Genomic DNA, 12,087 nt, shown 5'->3' with positions numbered 1-12,087 from the left:
GCTGTAGTAATCCTGAAGGATAAAAACAAGAGAAAAATTTGTATGAGCTCAGTCCAAAGACACACAGCAGTATTTTTGGGAAAACAGGAACTTCTGGACTGCAGCCACGAGGTATGTTAGAATATTGCAGTTCAATCCACCACACCAAGACTCATCACAGCCTACAGCAACCCCCATTTCCTGTAGCATGCACCATCCCCCCTCATCTGGCTCTTAGAAGAACTAGGTAAGGTCTCCTGGTCTGCAGTCCTTAAACTGCCTGGACTTTCCTCCCCAATTCACAACAGAAGGGACACGTCCAAGTGCTAAATAAACCCCATTCTTGTGGAAGTATTTCTTTCAAGAACGGCTTCTTTCAAGATCAGAGACAAGTATCTGCTCAGCTCATCGCAACTCTGTCGGGCAGAACAGCCCTACCTGCTGTAGCTCTCATTTCCCAGCCTCACCATTGATACCACTGTCTCAATCACTACCGTCCCTAACTCCCAGCGCAAAGGAGCAACTGGTTAACTCCTCTTTGCTGCCATGAAGAGGTGCATCCGCTTGGCACCCTGTTTTGCTGGCTTTTTAGGACCCGCCCACAGCCTGACCCGGCTGTAGCCCAAAGCACGCAGCACCACAAGCTGCCAGACCAGTGGAAGTGGCACGTCCAGGTCAGCCTTCAGTACTCACCAAGGGGAATCGTGTCTGGAGCATTTGCAAGTCATCGTATCCATACACCTGTGGCTAGAAAAAGAGCAGGAGGTGGTGTTGGGGCCACACACTAGATAAAGACATGTACCTCATTTTAGATTAAACATTTTGATAAATGCGAGATAAAGCCAGGAGCAGATGATCAGAGGCTACACAGTTTCCTCGGCATAGGCAGCCAGCAATCACTACTGCAAGGCTGGCACTGCCAAGAGCGTGTCTATGAGCTGCTCAAATGAAGAGCGAGTGCCAACACCCAGCACTGCTGCTCTGGACCACAAAGGCACTCCACAGTTTTCATGATTCCAACACTGAAATCTGTCCTCGCCTTCAGAAGTGGGCTGTGACACACCCCTAGACTTCGTCCTGGCTTAGTTTCTGTCATACCAGTCTTGCTAATACAACTCCATACTTCGATGAGCTGTGCTCTGACCAAGGGCTGTTGGCCCCCAAAGGCTGGGGAGGTTGCAGAGAGCAGGCAGACAGAATTTGCCCTGGGGTGACCAGAATTAGACATTTACCTCCCCAGGCACATGGATTTCCTTTGCTACTGTTCTACAGAAAACAGCAGGACCAAACTCGTTCCATCCAAGGCAGCCCTGCTGCACCAATGCTACCGGTTTTAGTTTCTCTACTATATCACATTCCTCCTTGCTAGTGGTGGACAGAGCTAGGAGGGATCTAATGGCATGACACGACTGGAAAAAGCTGGCCGTCCCACTCACCGGATAGGCGTGTAGCAACCCTGGAGCCATGATGTATGGATTAGGCAACAACGGTGGGACTCCAGGAGGGAGATTGGGAGGGGCTTTTCCTGAAAAAGGAAGAGAAAAAGAAAAGTTCCACAGTGAAGCAAATGGCTCTTCGCTCCCACACCCTCCTCCTGTTTAGCAGTACCCAGGAAAGCACCTGATGTTGTTGCCACGGAGCTGCGAGTCGAGGCCGTCACTGTGGAGTTACTGCTAAGGCTGAGGCCCAGGCTGCTGACACTGCTGAGACTGGATGAAACGCTTACCACTGGCGGGGCGGCTGACACTGTGCTGGAGGAGGTGGAGAAAGTGCTAGCAGAAGAATGGAGGCTCGCTTCACTCTCCACACTTGTGTGCTAGGAAAGGAAAAGTGAGTTAGGGGACCAGGAAGATATAACTGAGTGCCAAGATGTTGCAGGACACGCAAAACATTGTGGGGCTCTGTCTGCACTGGGACATTGCTGAGAGCCCGTAATGAACTTGGCTGCTGCAGGCTACAAAGAAACCTGCTTTGCACCTGGCTTGAGTCCAGAGTCCTCAAAGCAGCCAACCCCCAAAGCTTCCACGCCTCCCACGTGGCTGTGTCCCAACACGCCTGTCTGCGGAGCCCTGCACCTGCAGCAGGAAGGTTTTCTCCGCTGAAGCCAATACCCAGGGCCTCTGCGCTGTAGGAGCTCCGGTAGTACACGTTTGAACAGTGACACTCCGTCAGCCACCAGTTTGCTCTGACATCTGATGGCAGCTCTGCAGCACTTTCAAGAGCTGCTACAGGCTCAAAAGAAGCTGCTGCTATGTCTGAAACAGGCCAAGTGTCAAAAGTCTCAAGCCAGAGGTGCACAGACAGTGTTCTGACATAACCCTCTGTCCTCCCTCACAGTGCATCCAAACTCCATTGGGACAAGGGGTGGCTTGGCAGCTCCTGTCACAACTGCAGACCCTGTTGGCCACACACCCAACATGAGGCACACCAGCAGACCTGAGCCGAGCAGGAATAGGGGGCTACACAGAACTAGGGCACACCTAGACTCACCAGAAGAGTTGAAGTTGACGTTCGCCCAGAAGATGAGGATGAGGACAGACTGTTCTGCTGGGTGGGTAACGTACTGTGGAAGCAGGAATAAAGGTTGTCAAGCCAGTGTGCGAGAGTCACCACTGCTAGCAGCTAGCCATCCCATTCCCCATCTACTTGGATGGGATGAGTCGCCTCAGTCTTCCCCACTGTGTGAGACAGACTTTGGTGTCGACTACAGAGCCCAGCTTCTAGTTCTGCTTCTCCAGCAATCCATCCACCCTGTCTGCTCACCTGCTGAGCTGGGCAGTGGTTGTACTGGGGAGTTCCTCACTGTGGCTCAGGCTGCTCAGAGTTGTCGAGTGCTGGCTGGCTGTTGTCAGCAAGGATGATGCAGATACCCCATCACTGAGAGGCGCGATACTGGGAGCAGAGGGGGAATCAGATTTCACTGTGGGGCCCGTAGCACCTGTGAACAAAAGCTCTGGGTTAGGGGCAGCTACTAGCAGCTCCTGGAGGGCAATTCAGTGGTGAGGATCAGCAAAGGCTCAGCTAGAGAATTGGGAGATCTGGGGCCTCCCTCACTGCTAGCAACCAGTAACATGCTTGTGACAGCATGATTATGTTCTACATCTCACTTTACTCCAGCACGGCCATCATCCCTGCAAAGAGCTTCAGACCTACAGATGAGGTGCCTTTCACAAACAAATCTGAGTAAATTACTGCCATCGGGGAGTGACTCATCAAGGATCGCATGGAAGCTCAGCAGAAAGCAGAACGTTTCAAGGCAAGCAAATGATCTGAGTGGCAGCAATTAGTCCGGCAGTGAAAGGACTTGCTATTAGCACAAATAAAGCTTTTCACCCAAAGCAAAGAATACGAGCAGTACAAAAGACTCCAGACACCCACTGCACTGACAGACTCTTACCTTCGACGGCCTGTGTGGTTTGTAACGGCGTGGGCTGTACAGAACTGAAACCATTCTGAGGAAGAAGAGAAGAAGAGTACTGGGCATTGCAGCTTCTTGTTTCCGGAGGCAGATCTAGAGTCAGCCCCCTCCCACACGCCCTCCTTGGCTAGGAAAAGGGTGTGCTACCAACGCACGTCACCAGACCGTGTCGGGTTTGGTCCCAAGCTCAGCTTGCCCAGTGGCAGCAAGTGCATATTTAAGAAAGCAGTGTGAGAGGTTTCTCCGCTGCTGGTAGTTAAGACTGGCTCAACACCCTGGACCCAAATTCGTTAGCCAAAATTGGTGTTACTGAACTTGTGTGCAGCACGCAAGAATCGAATCCTTCACACAAAGCTAGATCCTCAATCTGAATGCCCCTCTGCGACGGGGTGAGGTCGCATGCCAGGACACAGGGCCTGCAATCGACCTCACCGCCGTGAGCCCACGGGCCAGACCACATAACTAAGGGCTCTGGCAGCAGACAGAAGAAAGCTCTCGTGAGAGTCCAAGAGCCACGTCCCCCCCCCCCGCCGTGAGCCCACGGGCCCAGACCACATAACTAAGGGCTCTGGCAGCAGACAGAAGAAAGCTCTCGTGAGAGTCCAAGAGCCACGTGGCGAGGCTGGAGGGACATAGAAACTTTCAGTAAGCCACTTTGCTTCCCTTGAGACAGTGCTTCACATGCTTACTCAGCACAAAGTGTGAGCGTCCCTACCTTGGCCTGGGTCAGATCTTTCTGGGGCGAGGAAGAGATTGAATTTGGGTATCGCCTCGTTTGGGTGGATCTCTGTTCGTATAGTGGTCCCTGAGCGCTGTTCTGGGAGGTAAATGTGGCTGGCTGCATTGTGCCGCTCTGGTAACCAGACTCCTGGCTTTGATTGGACGAAATTGTGGATGAAGATTCACTACAAAGGGGAAAAAAAGGAAACCAAAAATGCAGTTTAGGTTTTCTTCCAAAACAGCCCTGCTGTAAGCTGCAGTCGCAGGCTGCAGGCTCTTCATTTCAAGTCTTTACAATAAAGAGCCCCAAGGATCAGCGTAAGGGCACACACAAAGCAGCCACTCAAACCAAGTAGAGGGACACACCCGGGCGAGGGCTGGCCTGACCACAGGACAATGCTGGCACCTAGCTGCAGTCCTGCCTCACAGACTGCTGCGCTCTAGGTGACATTTCATGGGCTGCCACCGCTCAGGTCCCAGCACTCAAGGGACTGGCCAACAGAAGACAAACACTTTGCTTTCACAAGGCATCACACGCCTAACTCCACTGTGTCCTGGTTTGCCACGGAAAAAGCAGGACCCAGCACACAGAGTCTGTTCCCCAGGGACAAGGAGCAGCTGTGCTAGGGATTCCCCTCACGTGCTTCCAGCACCACAGCTGGACGGCTGTGGGCATGGCTGCTTTCTGTGTAAGTGCCCCAGGCCAGGCAGTCACAGAGCTGCCCGAGTGAGTCTGCTGGCAACTTACGCTTTGCTGTTGCATACGTTGTCCCCCCTTTGTGACCATGGCACAGTCAGAAAGGGTCTACTAGTATGCAGCACGTCCACAGGACCAGCTCTGTTCCAGAGCTACCAAAGCTGCATTAACTGCTCCCGTCCCGCCTGCTCCTCACCTTGCCGTGCTGGTGTACAGGCTGCTCTGAGATTGGCTAATGGTGGCGCTTGTTGTGGGCGTTGATTCATACTCCGCAAGAACAGGCTCCGAACCAAACTGCAATGCCCCAAACTGCAGGTTTAGCCCTGAGATATCCGCTGAGCCAGGCATTTCCACTGCAAGTGCAGGAATCTGCAAGGGAGGAACACAGGCAGGGTCAGTCACTGCCTGGGATCAGTGCAGAACATTACTTCAGTTCCCACGTTTTGCAGCACATCAGTACTTACAGGCAGGCCTGTGCAACCCCCCAAATACCCAACGCTAACAGCAGGAGGGCTAAGCCCAGCCCTTCCCTCATCAGCCCAAGTGGATTTTTCTGGAGCTCTAACACAATACAATGCCTCCTTCCCCGCTATTGATCTGCACCTTTGATGTTAACGATGCTTTTTTCTTCTGCTGCTTCAGCTTCTGCTGTGCTGGCTGGGGACTGGAGGACTGGTTGTCCGAGGACCCCGGGGACATCTGGGGAACCGGATTGCTTTTGCTGGGCAGCGGTGAGGAAGAGGGTGCCGGCACAGTTGTGGAGGCAGTCACCACAGGCTGTTTCTCCTGCATGAACACTTCTATCATGGTTGAAGTTGACGTGAAGGCCTGACGCTTGGTGAAGGGACTATGCACCGATGAGTCTGTTGGGTTCTTGAGATCTACCGGGGGAGACAGAGCTGAGTTAGCAAGATTTGTTTCCTTAAAACTAAATCAAGATCTGACACTTCTCAGCATGAAGAAAAATAACATTATTTCACACTATGACTCCTCCTGGGGCATGCTAAAAATCAGAGAGCCGAGAACCCCAGGCATCTCCGCTTCATGCTTTGTGCTCTCACCACCATCAACACCAAGCTCTTCAAGCCCTTCTCCACTCAGCTCTTTCCACCACCTCCAGAGGACAAAGCAAGCTTGCACAGCAGAAGTCCTCCATCCTCCAAGAAAAGCTGGACTTCAGAGTTCCTTGTGTGGTGGCACCGCACATCACCGTGGGCCTGAAGCTGCTTCCTTCCCCTCTCTGCCAACACTGCTGCACTTCACTGCCTGCTCTTTCCCCTGCAAGTACTGGATATCCTCCAAGCAACACCACTGCTCGGGGTTGCCCGCCCTCAGGGCTTTGCAAGACTGCACCACCCTCCTCTTTCACCTAAGCCTTATTGCAGCTCATTAAAAAAAAAGTCAGCTATTCTCTCTGACTCTCCTTTGAGGCTCCTTGTCCGAAAAGATCAGGAGCTGCCAACACTGACTGTTACTAGGATGGGACTTGATTTTAATTCAGCTTAGATTTGAACCAGAGCCAATTCCCTATAGCAAGAAATAAAATGCACAAGCTGAAAGAAATGGCACTAGTACTGGCCCACAGCAGCGCTCAGCCTCTCATGTGAACAGCAGGAGCCTCTCAGTCATGGTTTATCCCATCACGCCAGTCCAGAGGGAGAGTTAACATCACCAGAGTGGCACTCCTTTGGAAGACAGCATCAGGTCAGCAGCGAGATGAGACTGGCGAGTGACAGTACTCGGGAACTATTCTCCAGAGGCGCCCTCTTTCAGACCACTTCTGTCACACAGCTTTACAGCAGAAGCAGTCCTGCACACTCTCAAGGGTCTCAGGAACACCAGATCCCTCGCCCTGAAGCTGCCTGGAATGACCAAGAGGCAGATGCATTCAGCTGCTCTAAATATGAGGGAAACAGGGAAAGACTCACACGCACTGACGTTTTATCTCACAAACTTGCACCCAGAGTTCTTTTAATTCCTCCAACACAGCTGCCTCGGTTGTGAACTTGTGATCTGGCCCTCCACTGAATCTCTCACAGCGCCAGGCGAACACGCTCCTCTCTGGGGAGCCAAGCTGTTTTTCCTTACCGTACTGCACAAGAGACGAGGTCTGTGTAGTGGATCCCATGTCCCAGGAAGACGCAGTGGTGCTCCCACCAGGCTGGGTGTGCTGAGCAGCCAGCTGAGCCAGAGCCTGGGCTGTCTTGAACTGCTCCAGGAACTGAGAACCCGTGGTACTGCTGCCTTTGGCCTCCCCGACATCTCCAAACCCTTTTCCCAGCATGCTCACCTGCAATTGCAGCAATGAAATAACAAAAGTCAATGTCTCCCTTGGCCTGGGACTTGGCTCAGAGGACAGTAATGCATCTTAACGTAAGCCTGAATGCACTGTATCCTGCTGCTTCCCACTAGGTGCCTCAGCTTAACACTGCTGAGGCTCCAAACGCACAGACGCTGCTGGCAAGGAGAGCTCATCCTTCTCTCACAGCCTTTACCGCAGGTGAGTGCAGGCACGCTTACCTGTTGCCCAACCTACAGCATTTTACAGGGTCATGTGGGCTTACAGAGGTAACAGATTTTAAAAATGTCTTTAAAAATGCAGTAAATTATTCACGTACATTTTGCCACCCTAAAAAAAACAACTGCCAGGAGATTGAACATCCTGCCTGAACCATCTCCCTATTAAGGGCACCATTTTATTTTCTTTTGCTGAAGTTACACAAAGCAGCATCTGCCCAGGTCTGCGTACATCCCTGATTCGGATTCAATGCCTCCTTCCTTCGCCTGTCAGTAGATGCCAGCATTCCTTCCCACACCAATCTCCCAATCAGTTCCACTTCTCAAATGTGGAGTTCGCAAGCCCTCGACTGCAGGAGTTTTCCCTTCCTCCAAGAAGGAAAGAAGAATGTGCTGCAAGGGCAACAGGGGAGGAATTATCCCAATTATTTCTAATTAAGCAATGGACTTCATTCCTCTGTATTTAGAGTAGACTGGCAAACCACCCAAGTGGAGGACTCTGCCACCCAGGAGAAGCGAGCAGGCATCAGCACTGCATTCCCCACATGGCCCAAATGCCGACAGAGAACACCAGGGACACCAGCAGCTGCCAAACCCCACGTGCTGGCAGGGACCAGTATTTCCTTACCATGCCGTGGTGAGAGAAGGAGTTACCAGAGGCAGGCTGGGACATAGCGCTCTGCTTGGAATTGCTGAACACCAGCGGCTGGGCCAGGGAAGGAGCCTGGTTTGACTCCAGGTTTGTCGGCTCGTTCTCCATAGAAGAAGGTGTCTTTCCTAGCAGGACTGCAAGATCGATTCTGGGTAAAGAATGAAGAAAACTCACTGTCATGCTCTGTCACATTCCTCACTTCTTTCAGTGACAGTCTACCTCTAGCCTCACAATTCATAGCTTTTACTTTACAAATTGAATGAATCTGCAGAACATTAACTCCCAATTGCCAGCAGCCACCTCCAACTGCCAAAGACCAAGCAAGATCCTGCATGGCCTTCTATTTTAAAGCTGCCTTCCATTAATTTAACACTGCAAAATGTCCCTAAATCCGAAGTAGCAGCAAAGCCTAGGAAAACTCTAACCCAGGATCAGGACCTGGGAACTCCTAACTCAACTTTTCTATTTAAATCCACCTCATCTCATTCAGAGCTGCTGCATTTTAGCTAGCTGGCAAGGTTCAGTCTGAGATGGCAGTGGCTCTGGGACAAGAGTGCCGCTTTTCCCATGCAAACAGCATTGCCATGGACTATCACCTCTGTCCAGCTGTGATTGTCACATTCTCAGCAGGCAGAGGCACTGAAGATACATTGGAGGCGGTAAAGATCTTTGTCTCAGACAGCTGAAAGACAAAAAAGTACAAGAGAATCCACAAGTGAGAACAGTGTCTCAGGACTCCAAGTAAAGCACACAAATGTTTGAGACAAACAGCCACAGAAAGATTCAAGAAACTCAAGCGTTCAGACTTAATCTCCTCTAACATTTGGCTCCCATCAGAATTAGTTTCAACTTCATTCATTTCTTCTCCGGCAAGCACACAAATCACCTGCCAGTAGAAAAAACCCAACAAAATCCTTCTACAAATTTCCCATAGTCCATGAATCCACTAGGGCTGCTGGGATCTTAGCCAGTGCTCTGCACTGATGGCACACAGCACTCATCTGCAAAACCTATGGCATGGGCAGGTGCAAGCACTGCTGCAGCAGCCAAAGAAAAACATCTTCAGACCCATGGTTATAAGCTTCCAATGACTCTGGTCTCACCTGGATGATCTGACCAGAGACCAACAGATCTACTTCAGCTATGGGAGGAAAAATAACACTGCTCAGAAATAAGGGGAGGTTTGCTGACCACCTGTGATTTAGCCCGGAACATAGCTGAATATAACAGCTTTTATTCCAGCCTGAGGAGCTGCCAGCAACTAAACTGCCAAAGTTTAAAAAAAATCAGGACCCCCTGGGAGCATATCCCCCACACGGAAGGCAAGAAGGGCTACCAAAGGCTCTCGTCTGGCTGAACAGACAGAGGAGCTCATTCTGTCTCCAAACACAGCAGGAGCGCTTCCTTCAGACGGTGCCTGGAAAGCATCAGCTTTCTTTTCATGCCCATTCTGTATGGCTTAGCAAAACTGAGCATGCAGAACTAATCATAATACTAAAAAAGCCCAGTCCTGCTCTACCTGCAAGAACTGTTCTCCCCAGATTCAGAGAGGGACCACAACCCATTTCAGAAGAACCTGATACAGAGGCATTAAAAAGAGGTGATAACTGATGCCAAGTAGAGAACAAAAAGCAGCAAGAGACGCCAAAGAGCAAGTCAGATGGTAAAGCCAAGAGTTTGTTTAATCTAAATCACAGGGACCGGGAGAGGCACGTGACACATGTATGAAGCCGCTGCCACCTCCTCCACAGCACACAGTGTGGATCACAGGCGAACCTTCCCAAACGGACACTCCACCAGAGGAGCAGAGCAAGAATCCTGCATGGTCAGGCCAGTTTATGGAACAACTCAATCATGCAGTTTGCAGGAAATGAGCTGACCAGGCTTGATGCCCCGAGAGACCCCTTCTTGCCTCGGGCTCCTGTGACAAGCTCTACTACACAGGTACGTTAGAAGGAGTGAAGTTTACTTATTTGTCACAGCTCCTGGAATGGCGAGCCTTGGCAAGTTTGGGGAGGATGGGCTTTGCCCTCCTCCCGTAGCTGTTTGTGTACAAACAGGACAGCAGCCTGCTGGCAGACACACGGGGGAGGAGGATTAGAGAGTACCTACGTCTTCATTCCAGTCCTCTGTGCCCCATTCTTCTGTTGCCGCCCTCCATGCACCTACAAGGATAACAACAGGTAGAGAAGTTACATGTGCATCAAAGCTCTGCCTCCAAGTGCCAAGGAAGCACTGGTGAGCTTTGCAAGCAGCTGAGAGGATTTCTATTTGCCAGCCAGACAAGTTAAAGTTAAAGCAGTCAACCCCAACTCAATTCATGGGCAAGGTACTGTGATGGAATTGCCTCAGCCTTGCTCGGGCAGGCCAGGCTGAGCGGGACTGCGCCAGCAGCTAGGGCAGTGCACGCTCCCTCACACTCACCGGGGGAGCGGAGCTTGGTGAGGAAGCCCCAGCACCATCCCCGCCCTCTGTGGGCCGTTTTCCCCCCATGTGCTGCAGTAGCTTCAAGTTTTTGCATCCACGAGCAGTCAGTGTTACCAGCAGCTTGGACAGAGCACCTCCTTTGTGGGCTTCCTGCCAGCTCCTGCGCAGGACCTCACTCACTTAAACCTTAAATTTCTCTAAAGCTCAGGACAACTGAACCATTCACCCTCCTCCTCCCCCAAAATGTTGAAATGTCACTGCACCAGAACCTCCTGTGCACCAGCAAATGGGAATTGGAAAGTAAAAATCTATGGGACTAAGTAATTCTGCAACCAGTTTCAGAGAGATGCTCAAAGTGAGCAGCTTAAAATATTAGCGAGAAAAGCACAAGATTTCAGCAATTTGAAAGAGCAAAATCCACTGGGGAAAAAAGAAGTTTTGCCTGGGCACATCTTCAGCTTGTTCCATCCCTCACTACCATCATGGCTTCACCTCAGTAATTTAAATATTACGAAGTGACTTTCAAATCTATTAGACACCTTAAAATTTGGTGTGGGAGGAGAGCAGGAGCATTTTACATCCCAAGAAACTCAAGAGTGTAAAAACAGCCTCATTTTGTGCAGCTTGTTTTCAGCCCATGCAAACCAGATCAACGAAACCCTACAGAGCCCAGAGGGTTAATCCTGGAGACATTTACAAAGGATGGAACAGGTTGACATCGGCCCTTTTACAAGCTGAAAGCATTTTACAGCAAAAAAAAACACAGCACGTGGGAAACGAGAACATTGTGGATTCTTCTGCAGGACACAATCAGGCTTGCTGAGATTTTGAGGGAAGAACACATCAGATCTTCCCATAAACACCTCAAACTATGAGGCCAACCATCCAAACAGCTCCTCGTCTAGAGGTGGGGGATTTAGGGCATGAAGTAAGTATATTATCAGTGAATTATTCTTTCACCATTGTTGTTTCGTTTTGCCTGACAAGTTGAGCCAATTCAAGAAGGTTTCCTGGATTTTTTTATTTAATATTCATGTCAGAAATAGATATTAATACCACTTGGCTTGCTTGAGTGCCAGGCGTCTCACGGCACACTACCCCTTCCGCCCCAGCCAGAAGCATCAGGAGGAGTTCTACACATTCAGTGCAAAACACATCTCTGGTATAAAAACTGATTCCACCACTTCTTACTTTTTTTGGTGCCCTCAGAGCAGCTCCTTCCCAGATTTTCATGGATCAGAAAGATCCTACCAGCTCAACCCCTTCCCAAGAGAAGAAGTGGGAGTTGCAGGTAGCTGGGTCAGTCACAGTGGCCAGGGGAGAGCAGGGAGCTAGCAGACTTGCCCCAAGAGAGTCTGTGCATGTAGGAATATGACACAGGGCTCTCAGTCTTGCTCGCTTGGAGGAAAGAAGAAAAGCAAAGCAGCACAAAAAGCAGAAGGAAATCCTGCAGATGAAGAGCAGCCATTGATGAGGCTTTTCTGGCAAGTCTAAGTCTCCAGTCCTGGACATCTGCTGAGCGTGGCCTGTGCTCTCTGCACACAAAGGGACGGATGGAAAACCAAAGGCGTGCGATGTACAAGTGGGCATTTGCTAGAAATGCTCCAGGAAAGCTTCCTAACCAGCACAGTGCATTTAGGGGTTTTTTTAAAGAAACTGAGCATACCGCTCTCCACC

The 12,087-nt window shown here is 50.7% G+C and overlaps 1 protein-coding gene across 1 annotated transcript in view; it reads right to left on the bottom strand.

Moving 5' to 3' along the window:
* The window catches only part of UBAP2L (ubiquitin associated protein 2-like), a gene marked incomplete at its 3' end in the record, with an annotated part of 24,385 nt that overhangs the window by 3,655 nt on the left and 8,643 nt on the right, over nt 1-12,087 (bottom strand). The window contains exons 9-22 of the mRNA XM_010133476.1: nt 10,096-10,148; nt 8,580-8,665; nt 7,960-8,131; nt 6,903-7,104; nt 5,418-5,695; nt 5,011-5,183; nt 4,113-4,302; nt 3,377-3,431; nt 2,743-2,917; nt 2,470-2,542; nt 1,600-1,795; nt 1,416-1,504; nt 673-726; nt 1-12 (exon numbers count right to left, since the gene is read on the bottom strand). Coding sequence (XP_010131778.1) covers nt 1-12; nt 673-726; nt 1,416-1,504; nt 1,600-1,795; nt 2,470-2,542; nt 2,743-2,917; nt 3,377-3,431; nt 4,113-4,302; nt 5,011-5,183; nt 5,418-5,695; nt 6,903-7,104; nt 7,960-8,131; nt 8,580-8,665; nt 10,096-10,148 — 1,808 coding nt within the window. The remainder of the gene's footprint in view (nt 13-672; nt 727-1,415; nt 1,505-1,599; nt 1,796-2,469; nt 2,543-2,742; nt 2,918-3,376; nt 3,432-4,112; nt 4,303-5,010; nt 5,184-5,417; nt 5,696-6,902; nt 7,105-7,959; nt 8,132-8,579; nt 8,666-10,095; nt 10,149-12,087) is intronic.

The sequence above is a fragment of the Buceros rhinoceros genome, unplaced genomic scaffold (assembly GCF_000710305.1).
Source record: "Buceros rhinoceros silvestris isolate BGI_N320 unplaced genomic scaffold, ASM71030v1 scaffold29223, whole genome shotgun sequence".
NCBI lineage: Eukaryota > Metazoa > Chordata > Aves > Bucerotiformes > Bucerotidae > Buceros > Buceros rhinoceros.
Note: the sequence above shows the minus strand (reverse complement) of the source record. Positions and strands in the feature narration are given on the sequence as shown.